The sequence below is a fragment of the Mesoplodon bidens genome (assembly GCF_964165515.1).
Source record: "Mesoplodon bidens genome assembly, chromosome: 2".
In the NCBI taxonomy this organism is placed as follows: Eukaryota; Metazoa; Chordata; class Mammalia; order Artiodactyla; family Ziphiidae; genus Mesoplodon; species Mesoplodon bidens.
The window spans coordinates 73,809,358-73,829,171 of record NC_138177.1 but is presented as its reverse complement, the minus strand read 5'-3'; the positions used below and the strand labels follow the sequence as shown (position 1 = coordinate 73,829,171).

At 47.8% G+C, this 19,814-nt stretch overlaps 1 protein-coding gene across 1 annotated transcript in view; it reads right to left on the bottom strand.

Annotated features, from left to right (window-relative positions):
- Window positions 1–3,507: 3,507 nt before the first annotated feature.
- Window positions 3,508–19,814, bottom strand: part of ADAR (adenosine deaminase RNA specific) — a gene marked incomplete at its 5' end in the record, with an annotated part of 41,324 nt that continues 25,017 nt past the window's right edge. The window contains 13 exon segments of the mRNA XM_081226236.1: window positions 3,508–6,304; window positions 6,486–6,613; window positions 6,957–7,069; window positions 7,566–7,748; window positions 9,517–9,650; window positions 9,937–10,059; window positions 11,105–11,198; window positions 11,507–11,678; window positions 12,019–12,166; window positions 17,414–17,604; window positions 17,732–17,876; window positions 18,461–18,609; window positions 19,100–19,283. Coding sequence (XP_081082362.1) covers window positions 6,067–6,304; window positions 6,486–6,613; window positions 6,957–7,069; window positions 7,566–7,748; window positions 9,517–9,650; window positions 9,937–10,059; window positions 11,105–11,198; window positions 11,507–11,678; window positions 12,019–12,166; window positions 17,414–17,604; window positions 17,732–17,876; window positions 18,461–18,609; window positions 19,100–19,283 — 2,002 coding nt within the window. The 3' untranslated portion in view covers window positions 3,508–6,066.

Genomic DNA, 19,814 nt, shown 5'->3' with positions numbered 1-19,814 from the left:
CGGGTGACCTAGTCCCGTACTGGCTGTGGAGGAACGCCACTGGGACATGAAGCCAGCAGCTGTGAGAGATGTGCCTCAGCACATTTCCCCACCTGCCGGAATGGGCTGGCAGACATCTCTTCTGGGGGGTGAGTGTCTCGGCACCATGGAGACTCCCTTCTTCTAGAACAACAAATGGAGAGTTGCCTGTATTATGGTTGGACCCACCTCGGACTCATAGCCCTGAGGAAACATCCCGGAACCTGAAACAGCTAATGAAAAGGAACCCTCCCTCTGAAGGGTAGGTGCTGGCCTGAGGCCCTCCTGCCCAGCTCTCCCGGGTTCCTTGCCAGGGTCTAGGCTGCTAGGGAGGCCCCATCAGCTGTTGCTGTGGCTGAACATGCTTTCAGTACTTCCTGCAATTGGCTGTTGTCCAAATAAGTCACCAGACAGTGCCAGAGGGGCTGCTGGAGAGCAGAGGTTGTTTGCTGGCTGACCTTGTACAAGCACTTAACTCTGAATTTGCTCATCCTCATCTGTGACATGGGGATGACAGCTGGCTGAGGGCTACAGCAAGGATGGGAGGGCCTGATCGAAGGGGTTAACTGGGCAGGGTCCCTGGGGCAGTACCATTCCCTCCATCTCTGGGTGCAGCCCCTAGGGGACCACGCCAGTGGGGAGGAGGGGAGGAGGGGAGGAGGGGAGGATGGGTGGAGGAAAGAGGGCTCAGGCAAGGTGTTACCACGTGTCAGTACAGACTGAATCCTCAAGGGCGTTGGGAAGCTTTGGAGAACCAGGTCTCTTCTACTCCTGGGTCCTCCATCCTCTTCTCTTGGTGTTGTCCGGGAAGCCTCTTGGCCCCTTCCATGGGGTGGGGCAGGGCATCTCTGGAGAGAATGGGGTACCCAACTGAGCTCCGGGCCAGGACTGAAGGCCCCAGATCTGAAGAGGGAGGGAGAGATACTGGATTGGCACCCAAGCAAGGTGGGCTTGGGAGAGGGCAGTGAGGAAACAGTTGGGATCATCTCCATCAGAGATGAGAAGGCCACAGGCCATCTGAGAACCACTTTTTGTTTGAAAAAGAGGGTATGAGAGACTGCTTTTGACGGCTGGAACTGCGGCAGGAGGAAGGCAGTCTCCTGGCAGTGAGGTGTCTAATACTGGAACAGCTGGTACCAAGTTATTGCAGATTTAAAAGCAAATAAGACATGGGCAGCCCCCAGCTGGCATTTCTGTGGAGGAAGGCTATCTGTGCAGAAAGGGCAAGGCCATTTCCCTCTAAGCAAACAGGGAGGATGTGGGGCTTTGACTCTTGTTCTGCTTCTCCCAATCCCAGTATTAGCTGCTGTGCACAGTGGCCTGCTCTGGGCCAGTTGCTTCGGATACACTGTCTTTACCCCTCACTGTCCTGCAGGGAAGGGGCCCCTGTTGGCAGAAGAAAAATGAGGCACAGAGAGACCAAGAGATAGGTGGTGAGTAGTGCTGGACCTGAAACCCAACACTGATCCCAGAGTCCACGCTCTCTGTGGCCTTTGAGGCAGGGAGGAGGAGAGCTCCTTGGGAGGGAAGTGAGGGGCATTCAGCGTCTTCTCTGAATTCTCTCCCCACTCAGTTCCAGCCGTCACCCTCTGCTTGTAGGCAGAGTCGGGCTGGTGTCACAGCATCCCTCACAAGCCAACTGGTGCTGGCCAGTCGCCCACCCAGACTAGACAGAGAATAAGCAGCCACCCTTCAGTATTCATCCCAACAGGTCTCAGAGGTCAGTGTGACAGTCACATGGTTCCTAAGGGACTGTCGGTCTAGGGATCATTAGAACACCTCACTCACCCACCGGCAGTGCCCCCATCTCTCCCACACTGGCCTCGGCTGCCCCCGTCTGTGCTCCTGGAATATTTGCACTGACCTAGCCCACTCCAGGCCAGACTCATTAGGAACTCAAGATTCTCATAAAGTTGTTTCCAAAGGTGTCTTATCTCTCTGTTACATCTTGGGGGCGGAGGTGGGGACGGGGGTGGGGGGTGGGGAAATCCTCTCGGGCCAGGGTTGGTGAACAAGGGAAGAAGGGAGAATACTGGGGAAACTGGACTCATGAGAGGTTAAACACATCGCACGAATCTAAAGAAAAGATCAGTGGTAACATCAATGATTGTGATTTGTGGCTTGATAAGTCCATTCATCAGATGGAAAAGATAGGGCCAAATGGCTGTGCCTAGAGTAGACAGAGCCCAGAAATAGCTCCTGGGAAGGCCCTTTGTAAAGAAGGGGCCCTGGAGGACAGGGCAGACGTGAGGCCCGGTCTCCTGGAGGGATGGCCGGAGACTCCACGTACAGCCCCTGCACTCTGGGAAGTCAGGGCTGTGTGTGTGGAAGGCACTCCTGCTCCTGAAACATGGGTTTGACCAGGGCCCACATCCTGGAAGCAATATTAAATGGTGAGCCCCTGAGATGAAATGTAGGGTGAACAGCAACTGAAATGCTGAGCTGAAGAAAACCCCTCTTGTGCTCCCGTGGGGTAGCCTTGCTTCCCAGCCCACCCAGAGCTGGGTGGCGGGGGGACAGTCTTAATGTCATGCACTCACTGTAAGTATGGAAGAAACGGTCCATTTTCTACAAAGCCTGGATACTACATTTCCCTCCAGGTGGGACCAGATGCCTGAGAACAGGACAGAGATGCTCAAGGCTCCAGGTACCTCACGGTAGGCGGAGACACTGTCCTTCACTGTCTGTCAAAACTGTCCAGCTCACCATGTATTGTATTTCAACAGACTGTGACCGACACCCATGCAGGGTTCTGGCCCTTATTTAATGTGCCCCCCGAACGTGTCGCTGGCCCTCCTGGCCTCAGTTGTTCCATCTGTATTCTGGATGAAGAGGGAGGTTTCACTGTGACTTAGGAAGCCTCACTGTCAAATATTTCGTGTTCTCTGGTATGGTATTTTTACAAGGTCAAGGAAGAGTCTTGTAGAAATCCTGGACTAAATTGAAATCTGGAAAGTGGTGCATTCTCTTTGAAATCAAGACGAAGAAATATTCTGGATGCCATCTACGAAGTAAAAAGCAAATGGCCTGTCTCCTAAGACTGCAGCCAAGCCAGTTCTGGTCCAGGCTGCAACTTGCACCTCCCTGCAGGCAAAACAGCTGCGAGTGGAAGGCTGTAGAAACCCCTCAAGGAGAGCTGGAGTTGCGTATGTGATTTGTGGTGTGGTCTCAAGGGACGCTTTCCTACTCTGGGCCTTGAAATCTTGCGCAGCAAGTCTCTGGGGACAAGATATTTGATGGTGGGATGTGATGGGGTAGGGGGCGCTGTGGACCTGAGGAAGTAGTTAAAGGTTGTCTGATGTACTCCAACACACCAGACGCAAGCTCACCTCCCAGGCAGGCCCTTTGAAATGGCTCCTCTCTGCTGGCTGAGGGAGACCCTCTCCTCAGGTTCTGTGTCAGATGCAGCTGGTGCTGTTGCCAGAAATCCCAGGACCACGGCTCCCTCTGTCCCCACTTTCTCACCCCCCAAGAAACCAAGACTTGAGGTTTTCTAACAATTCAGATTCTTCTTTTTTTTTATTTACGAGGAATGTATATTGTTAGTCGCTTTTACCAAGGGACACATAAAAGTGGAATCATAAAACTGATGCACCCATCGTGGCACCCAAGTCTACACTTGGGCTCTTCCCCACTCTGCTCTTGGCGTTACTACCAAGACCCCAAAAACCAGCAAAATCCCTTCAACATGAGTAAAGGAAATAGCTTGAAGCAGCGACAGTTTTTACAAGTGATTATTCAAAGAATGCACAATAGCCACAGTTCAGACAAATCAACTACAAAGATTAAAAAAAAGAGAAAAAGCCGGGGAGAAGGTCTGTCTTACTAAAAACAAAGATTGGACGAAAAAGTGAAGAGAACACTCTAGGTGGGAGTTCTGCCTCTGTCCCACGTGACTCAGAGGGGCAGGGGTGGGCACGGCTGCGCAGGGCCTGACACAGGCTTGTTTCCAGCAGATGCATGGGTACAGGGAAGCCTTGCTCTCTCCCTACAACAGAAACTGAATACTGTAAGTTCGCTAGACAAGATCTTGGGGCAAGCAGGGGCTCTGACCTTTTGAGAGCGCCTGTGCTCCCGGTTAAAGAAGAGGCAGCTGAGTCTGAGCTCTGCAGGAGATTCCAATGCCCAAGACGGTCCACAGGGGCCGAGCATGCCGAGGAATCCGTAGGTGGTACCCTCTAGCCTGAAGAACTAGGGAGATGAGCTGCCTCCTGGGACAGCACTGATTTTGTGTGCCATCAGGAGACTCACAGGACTGGGGGGCAGTCCCCTTCCACCCCAGAAGATAGGCACTGTTTCCCTCCTAGTTCCTTGGGACACTTTGGTGTTCCGCAAAGATATCCTTAGTGATTTAAAGACTTACGTTTTCTCACTTTGGTCAAAAGTACAGAGAGAACGGTAGCCACAAGAATAAATGTGTGGATGCGGATGTATCCACTGCTGAAGAGGTGGGACAGACGGGGTTAACTAGTCAGTAGCTTGCGGGGTGTGGGGGAGGATGGAAAATCGTCTGAGGGCACTGGCTCGGCATGTTCACAGATAAGATAGAGGACTCATCCAGAGGAAAGAGGCAGGCTCAGGCCTGGAGGTGGCAGGGCCTCTGTACTTTTCTTGAGCATGTCTGGCTGGCTTAGGGCCAGAGCCAGACTCCACAGAGAGTCGAGGGCTCTGACAAGAATCCACAGTACCTTGAGGTGTAGACCAAGGGTCCCATCTCACAGAGTTTTAGGACAACCTGCCCTTTCACCTAGAACTACTGTTGAATGTCAACCCTAAAAGATTCCCTAGCAGGCTGGAAGACCTCAGGTCTGTGACCCGCCCACAAACAACCTTCTGAAGCTATCAGGCAAAACAAAAGCACTTGGTTAATCAATGGAAAATGACATCTGACTTTTAAATCTGTGCAATTACAGGTTATCTGTAGCTGTTAGGAATCAACATTTACATCATTCTTTTAAAACTCCCAATTTACCCATGACTTAGTCACCTTCCCTTGGTGTCACTGTCATAAGAAACATGCTGGCTGGAACAGTGATCTGACCCAACATGATTTTTTGCCCTTATTCCTGCTAGGTCCTGATTATCTGAGCAGAGATGATTTACCCTCTAGGATTTATCCTGGGTTTTTTCCTACCAGTTGGTTGGGGTCTATGGCGCTACTTCCCCCATTGGTAGGACAAATTCCTAGCAATGCTTTAGGAGGGACAGCTGGGAGCTTGGCAACATCCCAAGATACATCTGCTTCCCCAGGAAGTGGTCTGTGTCACTCCTGCAGGGCAGACTTCCCCTATTGCTCGGGCAATTCCTTTAGCCCCGTCTGGCTGTTCCCAGCCTTCCCTGCCACCTGGGGAAGGGATGCACTTCCCAAGCAGCAGCCTTCCCTGCCTCTTGGCCCCTCCCAAGCCGGCTAAAGTGCACAATCCGAAGATCACTGAGCATTATCTGCAGATTCTGATCACGCTTGGCACTGGTAACAAGCTGACTGCCGTTTTAAACTCCTGCCCTTATAAATGTTTCACCAAATTCTTTAAGTTCACCCCTCTACCCTCTTGGAGGAAAAGGTAAAACTTAACGATCATGAAGAAGGAATCTCAGAAGGGGAGGAGGGGAAGCAGAGGGGCCTCAGAATCCACAAATGAAAAATCATCAGTCCCTGGCATGATTCACACTGTTGACTGGAACCTAATCAAGACCACAAGAGGTCAGTGTAGCAAATACAAAGGGAACGGAAACAGGAAAAAACGAAGGAAGAGGAAGTGGGCGCAAAGAAGGAACAACCCCTTCTCTCTGCCCTTAGGTCTCTACCCCTCTGCTTGGGAAAAGAGAAGGGGGATGGCTAGACCTGGCCTAGTAATCCCAAAGAAAGCAGGAAAAACAGGAACCCAAAGTTCTCAGTGTTACCAATTGTGGTTCCATTTAAAAGCAAAAACAGAACAACAAAAAGGAAACCAAAAACCAAAAACCCTTGACCAACGTGATGAGGAATGCTACGACCTCTCTCTCTCACCCCAGTGTGAAACACCCTGACCCATCAGTCACCGGCTGACACTACACTGGGCAGAGGTAAAAATTCTTTTCCTCCTGGGGTTTGCTTATCCAGTTGCCATAGCCCATGTCCTTCAGGCTTTTTTTGAAGTAGTTCTTGGCTATCTCGTAGTCACGGGCAGCTTTCTTGGCTTCACCATAGGAGAGTCTAAGTAGATCCCTGCGGTACCGGAAGGAGCAGAGCTTCTTGAATAGAAGGAAAATGTTCTTTTTGGAGACCCGGGATAATTCATTCCGTGGCCTGGAGAAACGAAAGCACTCACTGTTCACCTGGGACGGAATAGGTGGAGACACTGGTGGGGAGGGGGGGCATGGGTGCATGTGGCAGCTTTTAAGCTCCGGTGTTTGGCAACACGACACTCCCTTGGGGCTCAGGCCAGGACGCCTGGCTCTGCTTTTGCTGTGCTCTCCCAGCTCCTTACCCATCCACGGTGCCTCTGGTCCCATCTAGGATCTCTAGGTCATAGCCGTCAGCCAAACACCAGTTGACGCTTGTCTCCTTGGTCTTCCCGGATTGCCTCTTGGAATCGTATACACTGACTCGGCCAACCTAGGAATTCCAGGAGCAATGGGAGAAAGATGGAAACCTTTCAGGAAAAAGCTTCTGAAGCAGGGACTCAAGACTCACAGGAAAGAGGGAGTTGTGGGGTCATGATCTTTCCCCCTTATCTAGGATTCTGTTTGGCTAAGACTCAGATGTACTAACTCGACCTCAATTCAGATGAATTCCAGACTAAAAGAAGGAAAGCCCTTGGCATTCAAGAGGAGGAAAGGGTAAGTTCTGGGGAAACGAACTAATGCTCCCCTTGCCCACACTGTATGTTTTTGCTCTGCTGATAGGATTACTTGAAAAGGAGAAAACGTCAAGGGAAAAATGGATGGGGTTATAGCACCTTGGGGTGGTTGACAATGAAGGGATGTCGGAGTCCATCCTCAAACGCACTCCCATCTCTTGTCACACGACAGCAAATGGCACGGGTCAGATGCCCTTGGCTGAAAAGGTAACCTGGGTACAAAAAAGAAACGCACACACCTGTGTTTGCACCAAATGCTGTGAAGTGGCAGAGGCATGTGGGGAGTGTGAGGGTACAGACAGAGTTGTCAAGACAGAGAATCAACTCCCTACTTAGGAAGCACCTTCTAACTGTGGCTGCCCAGGATATATAGGGATCATCAAACATTTAAGCACAATACATAAGGTTCCAGGTAAGGCCAAGGGCTGAGGAGAGCAAGGAAACTCAGACACTGCAGTTTTAAGCTGCTGTGTTTCTTTAACTCATCTTGAAAAGACTTGGCTGGCATGTCGTTACCTAGGCTCACTGCCTAAACCAATCTTCCCATCACAGCAGACCAGACACTCAGAATTCATCACTAACCACTGCATCGAGCACACTTTGAAAAAGGGAGACATCATGTTAGCACCTGGCAATGAAACATGCGGTTTGCTGGGATTTGGGCACCAAAATAACAGTCCAGTTTCAGCTCTCAAGACAGGTCCTTACCCAGTGTGACGGATTTGAGATACACAGGCTGCAGGAAGTGGGTCAACAGCGCCCCCTGCAGGCCAAGCACGTTCCAACGCAGGATCTTGTCACTACAGGACATGGTTCGGAGTCTCTCCCCCAGCCGAATGCCGTCCCACGTGGGCACAATGTCACTGGACTCCACTGGGATTGTGCCTTCTCCTGGATGAGAGACTTGGGTCAGACCCGCAGGGGCCCTTGGACCGAGCTCCTCCCTGGCGTGGTGTTTCTCCTTCTTAGACTTGGGCCAGAGGCTACGGACTCATTCGTTCTTCATATATTTTATAGCACCTACTATGTGCTGGGCACTAGGCTTGGTGCTGGGAAACAATGGTGAGCAAAACCAAATAAGATCCTTACCTTCCTAGAACGTTTATGGGGGTGAGGGGACAGAAAGGGAACGGAGCAGACACTAAACACGTAAGTCAACACACATAAGAATTCTAGATGGTTCTGAGGGAGCTATGATGGAGGACAGCCAGGGGAACCTTCTGGGACAGGACTGTCAGGCGGGCTGAGACATGAAGGAGGAGAAGGAACAGCTGAGAAAGAGTGTTTCAGACACACAGAAGAGCAAAAGCAAAGGCCCTGAGGCAGCAGGGGGTTTAGTTGTTGAGAGAGCTGACAAAGAGCCAATGTGGCTGAAGCACAGGTGAATGGCACGTTTTGCTTTTATGTGAAGTGTGGTGGGAAACCACTATAGGATGGTGGGCTTTTTGTTTTTAGTGAGCTTTACTGAGATATAATTCACCCATTTAAAGCATATACTTCAATAATTTTTAGTATATTCATGGAGTTGTGCAACCATCACCACAATCAATTTTAGAACATGTCATCACCCCCAAAAGAAACCTCCTATCCATTAGAAGTCAGTACTTCATTCCTTCTTATGGACAGATAATATCCCATTGTATGGATAGAACCCATTTTGTTTATCCATTCATCAGTTGATGGACCCTGGGGTTGTCTCCACTTTTGGGCTATTACAAACAACGTTCCTATGAACGTTCCTGTATTAGTTTTTGTGTGGATATATGTTTTCATTTCTCTTGGGGGATGTTTCTAGGAGTGAATTGCTGGGTCATATGGTAGCTCTGTGTTCACACTTTAGGGTTTTGTTTTTTTTTTTTTTTTTTTTTTGCGGTACGCGGGCCTCTCACTGTTGTGGCCTCTCCCGCTGCGGAGCACAGGCTCCGGATGCGCAGGCTCAGCGGCCATGGCTCACAGGCCCAGCCGCTCCACGGCGTGTGGGATCTTCCCGGACCGGGGCACAAACCCGTGTCCCCTGCATCGGCAGGCGGACTCTCAACCACTGCGCCACCAGGGAAGCCCTATACTTTAGGGTTTTGAGCAGCGAAGTAACATGATCTATGTTTGAGGGTCACTCTGATAACTGTAGAAGGATGGCCTGAAGGGAATAGGAGTGGATGTGAGGAGACAGTAGGAGACATTAGAGGACAATGGAGGAGGGGGAGCTGGCAGACATGGTGGAGAATCAGCAGCCAATTAGTCAGGAGGGGAGCCGGGCACTTGGCGTCCTCCTGTCAACATCTCAGGCTTGGTTCTGCATCATTTTCTTTCCATTTTCTCCAACCTTCCCTGAGGTGATCCCATCCATTTCAATGGCTATAAAGATCAACCATAGGAGGATGACTCCCAAACTTTTATTTCCAGCCATTTCTCTCCTCTGAGCTCTAAGTGGGTACTTCTGCTTCCTATTTCATTTGGAGATCTCCCCAGCTACCTAATTCAAAATGGAATCTTGATCTTCCTACAGATCTTCTCTGACCTACATCTTGCCTCTCCCTGGAAACAAGACCCTGGTACCTCAGCAACTAATGGCAAAAACTTGGCAGCTGTGCTCTGGCTCTGTGACGGGCCTGGGGCTTCGCAGAGCCTTTTGGTGGGAGAGGGAGGACGTGTCACTCACCGTTCTCTACCTTGGTGCGGAGCTTGCCTTGTTTGGGATTCTCAAAAACAGGATAGTGGCGGGAGTCTGTGCTCTCCACAGCACGGTCGCTGCAGGACTTGTCAAAGAGGGCACCATCACCACATGGGGCCGTGCTGCAATACAGGGGCATCTGTTAAAACCCACCTGTGCAGATATATCTCTCCAGTTTCCTGGGGCTCAAGAACAGCTCGATGTGCGAGAAAGTAGGCTTCTGAAGCCTACTACAGGCTGCCGGAGTGGGTAGAAGCACGTGAGTCACTCCACACTGGGGCGTGGACCTCAAACACAGAGCCAAGCATGGCCCATCGAACAAGCTCTGATTTACAGACCAGGAGAGCATTCACCCAGCTCTGGAAGCCCGGCAGGGCTGGCTCTGGTGGCAACAGAGACTGTACAGACCTGATATAGAGATGGAACGACACGGTCTTTTTTATTTGGAGCTTTTCTCCTCCCTTAGCAGGCTCAAATATACTATCCTTCGCAGTCTGGGGGTTGTACTTCATTAACTCGCTGTAGAGAAACCTACAAGAAGAAAGTGTGGTTAAGAAGACTGATTCTGGGAACAGCAGTTGCTTCTATAATCTGATCCCAAGCAAGGACAAGCCTTAACAGTGCAGACCTTTCAGGGTTTCTCAGGTTGAAAGAGTTGGTGGGAAATTCTCCATGGGAGACCTCAGCATTTCTTTTTTTTTTTTTAGGGTCAGTGTTAGTGTTAGGGGTAGGGTTAGAGGTAGGGTTAGGGTAGTTGTTAGGGCACGAGTTACTGTTAGTGTATGGGTTATGATTAGGGTATGGGTTAGGGTAAGGTGTAGGGTTGGGGTTAGTTTTAGGTTTAGGGCTAGTGTTAGGGTTAGCGAATAGGTAAAATTAGAGAACAGGTGAGCATATGGAAACGACTTAGGGTCAGGGTTCCTGTTAGGGTACAGGTTAGTGTTAGTTTAAGGATTAGGATTAGGGTACATGTTAGGGTTAGGTGTAGGGTTGGGGTTGGGTTTAGGGTTAGGTTTAGACCTAGGGTTAGGGTTAGTGAATGGTAAGGTTTAGGGTTCAGGTGTGGGTATGGAAAAGTGTTAGGGTCAGGGTAAGTGTTCGACCTCAGCATTTCTTAAAGCTAAGTTAGCCTTTCAGGTCAGTTCCATTTCTGCCAAGAGCTTCTCGCTCTGGCAGCTGCAGGGATTCTAGGGCAGAATAAACTGATTCAAGGACTATAGGAGGCTGTTGCTTCTCTCACTTCATAAATTAAAGAAAAGGTGAACTGGAGGGGAAAGCTGGCAGGGCAATGGGTTTGTTTGTAGGTCCTCAAATGGAGATGGAAGGCTTCCTCATCCCTACAGCACTGAAGATCAAGAGGTCATTGTGTGCTTTTAAAAAAGGGCTTGAAGCAGAGTTAGCAGAAAAAGAGCTCTTAAACAGCAGGCTGAGTAGGGGCATGCAGCCGGGTCACAGAAGGGATTGATTCCGTAAGACAGGTTCAAATGGACAGGTGAGGCAAAGGCTGACACTGAAGGGTCGAGGACCTGCCCGTCAGGTGGGTGTCAGAGCCACCACGCCCTGCGATCTCACTCACCTGATAAAGCCTCTCCGGGAGATGATCTCTGCGTGGCAGTCATTGACGGTTTCTCCCTTTAGGCTTAAAGAATCTCCTTTCACACAGCGATTCCCTGGGAAGGCAGTTAAAGCAAATGTGAAATTTCCAAAGGAAAACGATGATGAATAGGGTAGAGGCTGTTTGTTCTTAAAGCTTGAAGGCAGAAACAACCTAGTTTATCAGATCCTGACTCCTGTATTCTTTTCACTAGGAAATGAGAATTCATTCCCTGCTCTGAATTAACTGTAGCTAAAATGAAATACAAGAAGAGTCTTCTCTCTGCCTTAAATTCACCCACACAGGACCCCAGGAGAGAATGAGGAGGTGCTTCCAGTCACTGCGGGGGGTGGAGAGTTGGGACACATTTCAGAGCCCACTTACCTGTCCCCAAGCTGACCACGACACCCAGGTCTTGAGAGTCTTTCTTCATGATGATGGCAGCCAGGATCTTGCGGCCAAGCAAGGAGGGCTGGAAACTGTTGGTGAGAGCATTGAAGCACCGGTGGCTCAGCATGGCTATCTGGTCGTGGAAGGTGCTGCCTGTGAGAGGAAGCTGTGGGGACAGGAGGCCATGTCAGGGCCACCAAGCCTCGTCTGTGTCCACCATGTTTCAGAGTGGGCAGGGAGGTCGAGTTCTACTGGACTGGTGGGTCATCTTTCCCCCTCTCACGTCTAGTGTCCCAGTTCTAGGTTCTACTGAGGCTAATATTAAAGCCTAGGATAGTTCACATAATAGCAAGTTAAGAGCTGACTCCACCCAGACAGGAGTTAGCAGGACCCCCAAAAATGATAGCACCAAAAGTAGACGTCTTAACTGTCTTTGGCTGTGCTTCTGGGGACCTTGAGAGGAGGAGCATAGTTCTTCTGAGACTGGCCCCTGTCACTGGGGTTACCTCTGTGAAACCCATGCGCTCTGCCTTCTCGTCCTCCCCAATCAAGACGCGGAGGGCCGCATCTGCTGCTTCCTGCTTGCCTTGCTTCTTGCTGTGTGCGCAGACGGCTGGGAACCAGCGACCCCCAACTTTTGCTTGGTAAACGAACCTTGGGGATGAGAAGCAGGGAATAAAGACAAGCACCTTACCCTGACAGCTGCTCCAGAAAAGGGCTGGTTTCGCTCAAGATGCGGCCAGTCTTGCCAACACGTGGCCCCACCACTCTTGACAGCTCTGTTCCTAAGGCAGCATCTCCCAGACTTTGGATATTCATGAATCACAGTGTGATTTCGGCTAGATCCAGATATCACTTGGAGTATTACTTACTTAATATTTTTCTCTAAGTTGACTCTTTTAAAATGTAAACACGTTTTAAAAGGACACTTCATATCTCTACTGTAAATGGAAAATGAGTATCACTTGCCATAAACTGAAGGTAGCTGTAAAACTATGATAAAAATCATGTTTTAAATTCTGACAAGACACTATTGCTTGTAAAGGCTCTAGGCCTGTCTTTTATCATAGTTTAGCAAGTAATAGGGAGGGTTTAAAGAGATACTAACACCACATATGGACTTTCTTCTTAACTAAAGCAAAAATGAGAAGGGAATAACTTTCTCCCTGCTTGCATCACTTTTTTAATGCTCTGATTTTTTAAGTACCTGACTCCATTTCTTCATTCATTTCCTGATTAGCTCAAGAGGACTTAACCTGGAGAAGTCAGAGTCAAGGTCAGCCTTAGCTCAGGGAACCACACCTTGATAAGGAGTTATTTTTCGATTCCTGGAGGCCTTGCGATGGCTAAGGGGAGTGGAGTGTACCCTGGGCACCGGTGGAGCAGGGAGGCAGGCAGTGCTGCTGAGGGGCCCTGCAGTTCCCCTCCCTTCCTGGCTGGGGATTTCCACAAACACATCAGAACATGATGGAGCAAAACAGCCTGGGCAGCTACCAGACAAGGTTTCAAGAATACTAGCTTTTAACCAGATCCTAATCGGCTTTGGGGAACCCAGCTTTGGATAATCCAACTGCATACAACAAAGGTTTCGGTATCAAGATTTACCAATCAGCTCAGGCAGTGAAAGGAATCAATCTTTATGTTCAGCCATACTGAGCTTCTCATTATTCCTTGCTTATCCTAAGTAGCTGAATGCCTTTGCCTCTTTCCTTGATGATGCTGACTGGTTTGTGCAGGCCAGTGGGTTAACGTTCAGTGAAGTAAAAGGACAGTGGCATGAAAAGATGTTGAAGAGAGGGGATGGGGGCCAAACCATGTAGGATCTTGACCTGAGGGATCCAGGAGAATTTCATGAGTGTTCTATGTGTTTGAAAAGAGTATGAACTCTTATGCACAAAGATATACACATACATCCATATATACATACACATACATACAAATATATATATGTATATATATAAAATAAAGTTTGTTAATTGTGCAATTAGAATCCATTAGAGCTGCACGGTCCAGTGTGATAGCCACTGGCCACACAAGGCTATTAACTTTAACTAAAATTCAATACAACTAATAATTCAGTTCCTCAGTCACACAGCCGCATTTCAAGTGCTCAGTAACCACATATGGCAAGTGGTTAGCCTTTTTAGTGGAATGCTGGGGACAAGAGCCCAACTGGAATGAATTAAGGAAGTGAAGACAATGAAGACATTGACTACAAACAATTCTTTTGAGAGGTTTGGCTGTGAGGGGAGCAGAGAGATGACGTGGTACCTGGAGGGAGATGTGGGGTTAATGGAAGGTTTTTAGAAGATGGGCACGGGCATGTTTGTAGGCTGATGAGAATGATCCAACAGAGGGAGCAACTGATGATGAGAGAGGGAGATAACTGAAGGAGAGGACGAGAGGGAAGGGGTCCAGGGCACAGGGATGGGAGGAAGGATGCTTCCTGCACAGTGGTACAGACGTAATGTACAGACGAAGTAGGAAGGTGGATTTGGTGATGGGGAGGTAAGGTGTTTGTCATTTGGTTATTGCTAATTTCTCAATTAAGTGTGAAGTAAGGTCATCAGAGTGAGAGAGAGGGGTTTTGTGGAAATTTGAAGAAGGAGGCAAAGGTCTGAAATGATTTTCTTAAGAGTAGAAGGGAAAATGTAGTACACAAATACAGTAGGATAAATGCTGGGGACTTCCCTGGGGCTCCAGTGGTTAAGACTCTGAGCTCCCAATGCAGGGGTCACAAGTTTGATCCCTGGTTGGGGAACTAAGATCCCACATGCCGCATGGCACGGCCAAAAAAAAAAAAGCCAGAAAGAGGACAAAAGTAGGGGTGGGGGGCAAGTGATACTCCCTTACTTAAAACCCTTCAATGGCTCTCCATTGCTTCTGTGGCTGGAGCATAACATGGCCCACAAGGTCGACCCTCCAGTCTCATCTAGCATCAGGCCTCCACTGTGCTCTCTGCTCCACCCATACTGGCCTTCCTGCAGCTCTTTACCAGCTCTGTGGACTTGGGGGTACTATCTCCTTTGCCTAGAACCCTCCCTCTCTCTTGATCATCCCTAAGATCTCAGCTTAGGCTTCACTTCTCAGGGAAGCCCTCTCCCCTCTCCTTACTGAGTCAAGTCATGCTATGTAGATCCTCGCCGCATCATGCAACTCAAACTCCTTATAATACATGTCAAGTATGAGATCTTACATTTCTTTACATGATTGTTGACTGATGTCTGACTCCTGTTCTAACAAATACAATGTCCTCTGTAAATATCTGTTGAATGAATAAAGTAGGGAGACCAGGAGACTACTGCCTGGTTTAGGTGAGAGAAGACAGTGGCTTACCTGCGAGTGCTGACACTGGAGGTGGAAAGAGGAGGAAGGGATCTGGGACAGAGACTGTAGGTTCAATAAGCAGAACTTAAGGATGGTTTGGCTGAAGGGGGTGAAGGGGATAGGGGAGATGGTCCCCAGGTTTTTGGCATTTTACTTAATGTGGAGCCTACATATTCCCTATTAGGAATGCGCCGGGGTCACTTATCTTTTTAGTTGATGTTGCAAATAGGGTATTCTCTACTACATTTTCTAACTGCTTATTACTGTATACAGACAAGTTCTTGACTCTTATACATCACTTTGTAGTCCCCTGCTCTCCTGAATTCTCCTGTGTCTCTCACATTTCTTCAGTTTTCTCATGAATATTCCAGGTATATTATCATATCATCTGCAAATGATGATAACTTTACCTCCCCTTTCCTCTCTTTACACTTACTTCTTTCTCTAAACTGACTGCATTAGCTGGTAATTCCAGAATATTAAATGACAATGACAGTGGCATCCACATCTTCCTACTGACTTTAATGGGAACAGTAATAAGTAAGCTGCTGACTTTGGACTTCACACTTGTATTTTTATCATGTGAAGGATGTATTCAATAATTTCTATTTTCTTAACAGCTTGGTTTCTTAATCTGAATGGATGCTGAATTTTACTACACACCTCTTTGGAATCTCTGGAGATGATCATGTGGTGTTTCTCCTTTGACCTATTAATGTGGTAAATAATAATAATAATAATAATAATAAAAAATATCTTAATGTAGACTAGTCTTTGCACTACATTGAGATACTGTTTTTCGCATTTTAGAATGCTCAAGGTGTAGAGGAAGAGATTCTTTATACATCATTGGTGGAAGCAGAAACTGGTATAATTTCACTGGAGGAAAGTTTGGCAAAATTTACCAAAATTTTAAATGCACATATACATGTTATTCATTGCAGCCTTTTTTATAATACCAAAAGTTTGGAAACAATCCAAGTATTCACCAGTAGGGACTGGTTAAATAAATCATGATAAACGCTGTACACTGGAACACTGTATTTTGTAGTTATGTAGAAAGAATATAAAGTTACATGAAAAATTTTCTAAGATAATACTTTCATGCGTAAAAAGCAAGCTAGAAATCAATGCACATATGTATTTCTGTGTAACAAAAGGGGGAATATAACCGCTTGTATTTATATAAAGATACTCTGGAAGGATGTATAATAATGTAAAGTTACTACATGGTGTGTGTGTGTGTGTGTGTGTGTGTGTGTGTGTGTGTGTGTGTGTGTGTAAGAGCTGGGTCAAAGTGAGAATGAGCTTTTTATATTTGAATAATATTTTTTATTTTGCATAATCTATTACCTATTAAAAAAAAACCCTTAGAAACCAATGTACACAACTCATGACCCAGAAATTCCACTCCTGAAAATTTATACTACAGACAAGTTTGTACATGTAAGCAAAGACATACAATACAAGGATATTCACTGCAGGAGTGATTCTAAGAGTAAGACCAAAACCAACCTGAATGTCACCGGAAGTTAGTTAAATAAATTACGCATGGTGGGGCTTCAAACAGAAATAACATTTTCCTTCTTAAACTAGGTAATAAGTAGTTGGGTGTCCATTTTAAGAAGACCTTTTACATCTCTTGTTTGATAAAGCAATTTAAAAATTGTAAGTATCTATTCAATGAAGCATTATGTGGTAGATATATACATGCTTATTTGTAATGACCTCTAAGACACACTGGTAAGTAAAGGAGTCAAGGGGTAGAACAGAAGATTATGATATATACTTACTTTAAAAAACAAAGAGAGGGCCTCCCTGGTGGCGCAGTGGTTAAGAATCCGCCTGCCAATGCAGGGGACACGGGTTCAAGCCCTGGTCCAGGAAGATCCCACATGCCACGGAGCAACTAAGCCCATGCACCACAACTAGAGAGCGTGTGCTCTAGAGCCTACGAGCCACAACTACTGAGCCCATGTGCCATAACTACTGAAGCCTGTGTGCCTAGAGCCTGTGCTCCGCAACAAGAGAAGCCACGACAATGAGAAGCCCACGCACCACAACGAAGAGTAGCCCCCGCTCACCACAACTAGAGAAAGCCCATGCGCAGCAACGAAGACCCAACACAGCCAAAAATAAATAAATAAATTTATAAAATAAATAAATAAATAAAATAAAAAACAAAGAGAAAGGAAAACATGCTAATATGTGCATGGAAATTTCTAGAAGGACTCAAGAAACTGGTAATAGTGTATGAATCTGGTGAGGGAAACTAGAAGTCTGAGATAGAAATGAGACTTTTCGTTGCACATTTTTTCAATCAGATTGAATGCTTTTATATGTACATATAAAAATTAAAATAAGTTTAAAAAAATTAAAAAGGCTCATGCTCACTGGAAGAGTGGCTGTCTTCTCAAGATGGCTGATCTAGTGTCTTTTCGGAGGCCCTGGGGACCGGGCTCCCTCAGCATGCCCCTCCTGTCATTCACAGCTAATGCACATCCTTTCTTTCCCTGGGTTATAAGCTGTCCCCACTCTGTGACACACGGCTGTAGCCAGGACAGGAACACTCACTTGGGCTCATGAGGAGGTCCGGACTGGTCGACCAACTTGAACTCAGCAGCAAAGCCATGGGAGCGGGCATACTCCAACAGGCCGCCCACGGGGTTGGTGTTCAGGTATCTGACGAGCTCGCTAATCCTCCTGACCTTGTTGGGCATCACCGATTCCAAGTTATCAAATGATTCCGTGTTCATACTTCCGGGCTGAAGGAGAATCAGCCAGAGAAAGAGGAACCATAAACACTTAACAGAAACTCTGAGGGACTCATGGGCAATCCTAAGCCGCTCAGTTGCTAAAAATGACCTGTATCTTTTGAGAAGATGGCCCCACCTGGTCATCAGAAGATGTTGAGCTGGTCGCCTCCCCTTGCAGGGCCTTCATGGCTTCCTCTGCAGCCATCTGCTTTGCCGCCTTCTTGCTGGGGGCACTGGCAGTGGGGAAAGTATGGGTTCCCATTGCAACACAGTACTGGAACCTGACAGGAGATGAAAGGAGAGGATTAAACTAGTTTTGATGGAAGAGCTTTACCTAGCCTTTGTCAGGTTGTCATCCTTTACGACTTGTAATTTCCTTGCACACATCGCCTCTGTGCCTTGGCTCACGCAGTCACTTCTGCCTTGAAGAGCCGGTGCCTTTCACCCTCCTCCTGCCCCCAGTCTCTCTTAGCCTGGCTGACCCCTATTCAACATTTTTAAGCATCAACCTAATTTCACCTCCTCCAGGAACCCTTCTCTTGAACATGTAAGTCTGCAGAGCCTCAGAGCAGAGAGCTTCTCAGGTACGCCCAGGTCTTGCACCTTTTAGTCCCACCACCAGTAACCTCCAAGCCGTGTATCTCCCTTGTGCTTGGTCCCTGCTTTGCCCTTTGAACTCCTAATCCCAGATTCTCTGCTCCACAAGCAGCAACCATGCTCTCAAGGCCCCCGTTTTCCATATTGAAAACAGGAGTGATTGCTCAGTGAAATAATCTGCCGTCTCTGAGGAGGCAAAGAAGAAAATGGTATCTCTCTCTTTTTTGAGAAAACCTCAGCAGAGGATTACATGATACAAGAGATGTACTTGGGGTCATGGGCAGGGCCTTCTCTGGATAGGAGGCGGAATTCACAGGAGCTCCCCAACTTGTGCACACACTCAAGCAATGTAGTGACGGGGTTCTTCCCAGAAAGGAAGGATGTTGCTGAAGGGGTGGTAGTCTGGGACTCTGCAGTCTGGAGAAAATGAGAGACAAAAAAACAAAAACAAAAACAAACACAAACTGAGAAAACACTGGCTATTCCATCACAGCAGAGGGAATGGGGATGGGAGAATTTCTTTTGGTCAACTGCACGTTTGCGGCTGGCTTTCTAAAGGAAGAGGGTTGTGGGGATTTTCTAGGCCTTGCAGGAAACAGTAGTTAAATGTTCTTCGTCTCATTTCTTATCTGCCAAGAGAGGAGACTGGATTCAATAATTTTTAACGTCTCTTTCAACCCTGAAATTCTGCAATTCCAGCTAGGTTGGGAGGGGGCACTAGAAGGGGAGCTGGGTATGAGAAGAGGAAAGGTGGGCTGGTGAGGCAGGGTAGAGGGGAGAGTGGGAAGCTGACTCTGAGACAGTGGGTTGGGGAGGCTGAGATTGTTTCAAGAGGGTCAGATGACGTTCTGATACGTCACAGACTTGGAGAGTGAACTGATGTCCTCCCAGAGGGCAGGACACCTACCTTCTCTGATTCTTTCTCCGAGGAACAGTAGTATGATTCTTCTGATCTTCCACTGTCTTTGGCTTTAGCTTCCTCAAGCAGAATTGTCATGGCTTTCATAGCTGCATCCTGCTTGGCCACTTTCTTGCTGCCAGCTTCAGCTGGGGGAAACTCTCGGCCACTGATGACAACTTGGAATTTAAATCTTGATGGAAAGTGATTAGATGTGTGAACACTAGTCTAGGCCATCCCTTCTGCCCTCTCCAAAGAGATCTTCACCCTGGAATTTCCTGCTACACTACGGGGCTTGTTGACTTGTGAAGGAGATGGAGTATAGGCCAAGGGACTCCTGTCCCTTTGGAGGCTCAGCCTGTTCCTACTTTTTTGGAAACAAAGCAGCCAGTGACTCTCTCTCCAAGCTCATTAGAGCAAACATAGCCACAGGTGATAGGAAACTAGCTCAAGGGAAACTCACTATCTTTTAGCAATGAATTAAGATCAAGTCTGTACAAAAAATGATGAGCTAATCACCACTACAGTCTTGTTAGCAACCAAAGAGACTTTACCCTAAAGCAAGGGTGGTAGACTTGGCCACCTCAAGGGCAGCTCCTAAGGAAAGCGAAGGCTTCTTACAGCGCAGTCTCACACTCCCCAGACACCTACAGGGATCAGATACCTGCCCCTTTTGGGGGCCTATTTTCGTCCCCAACCGACCCTCAGAGATACACCACTCTCA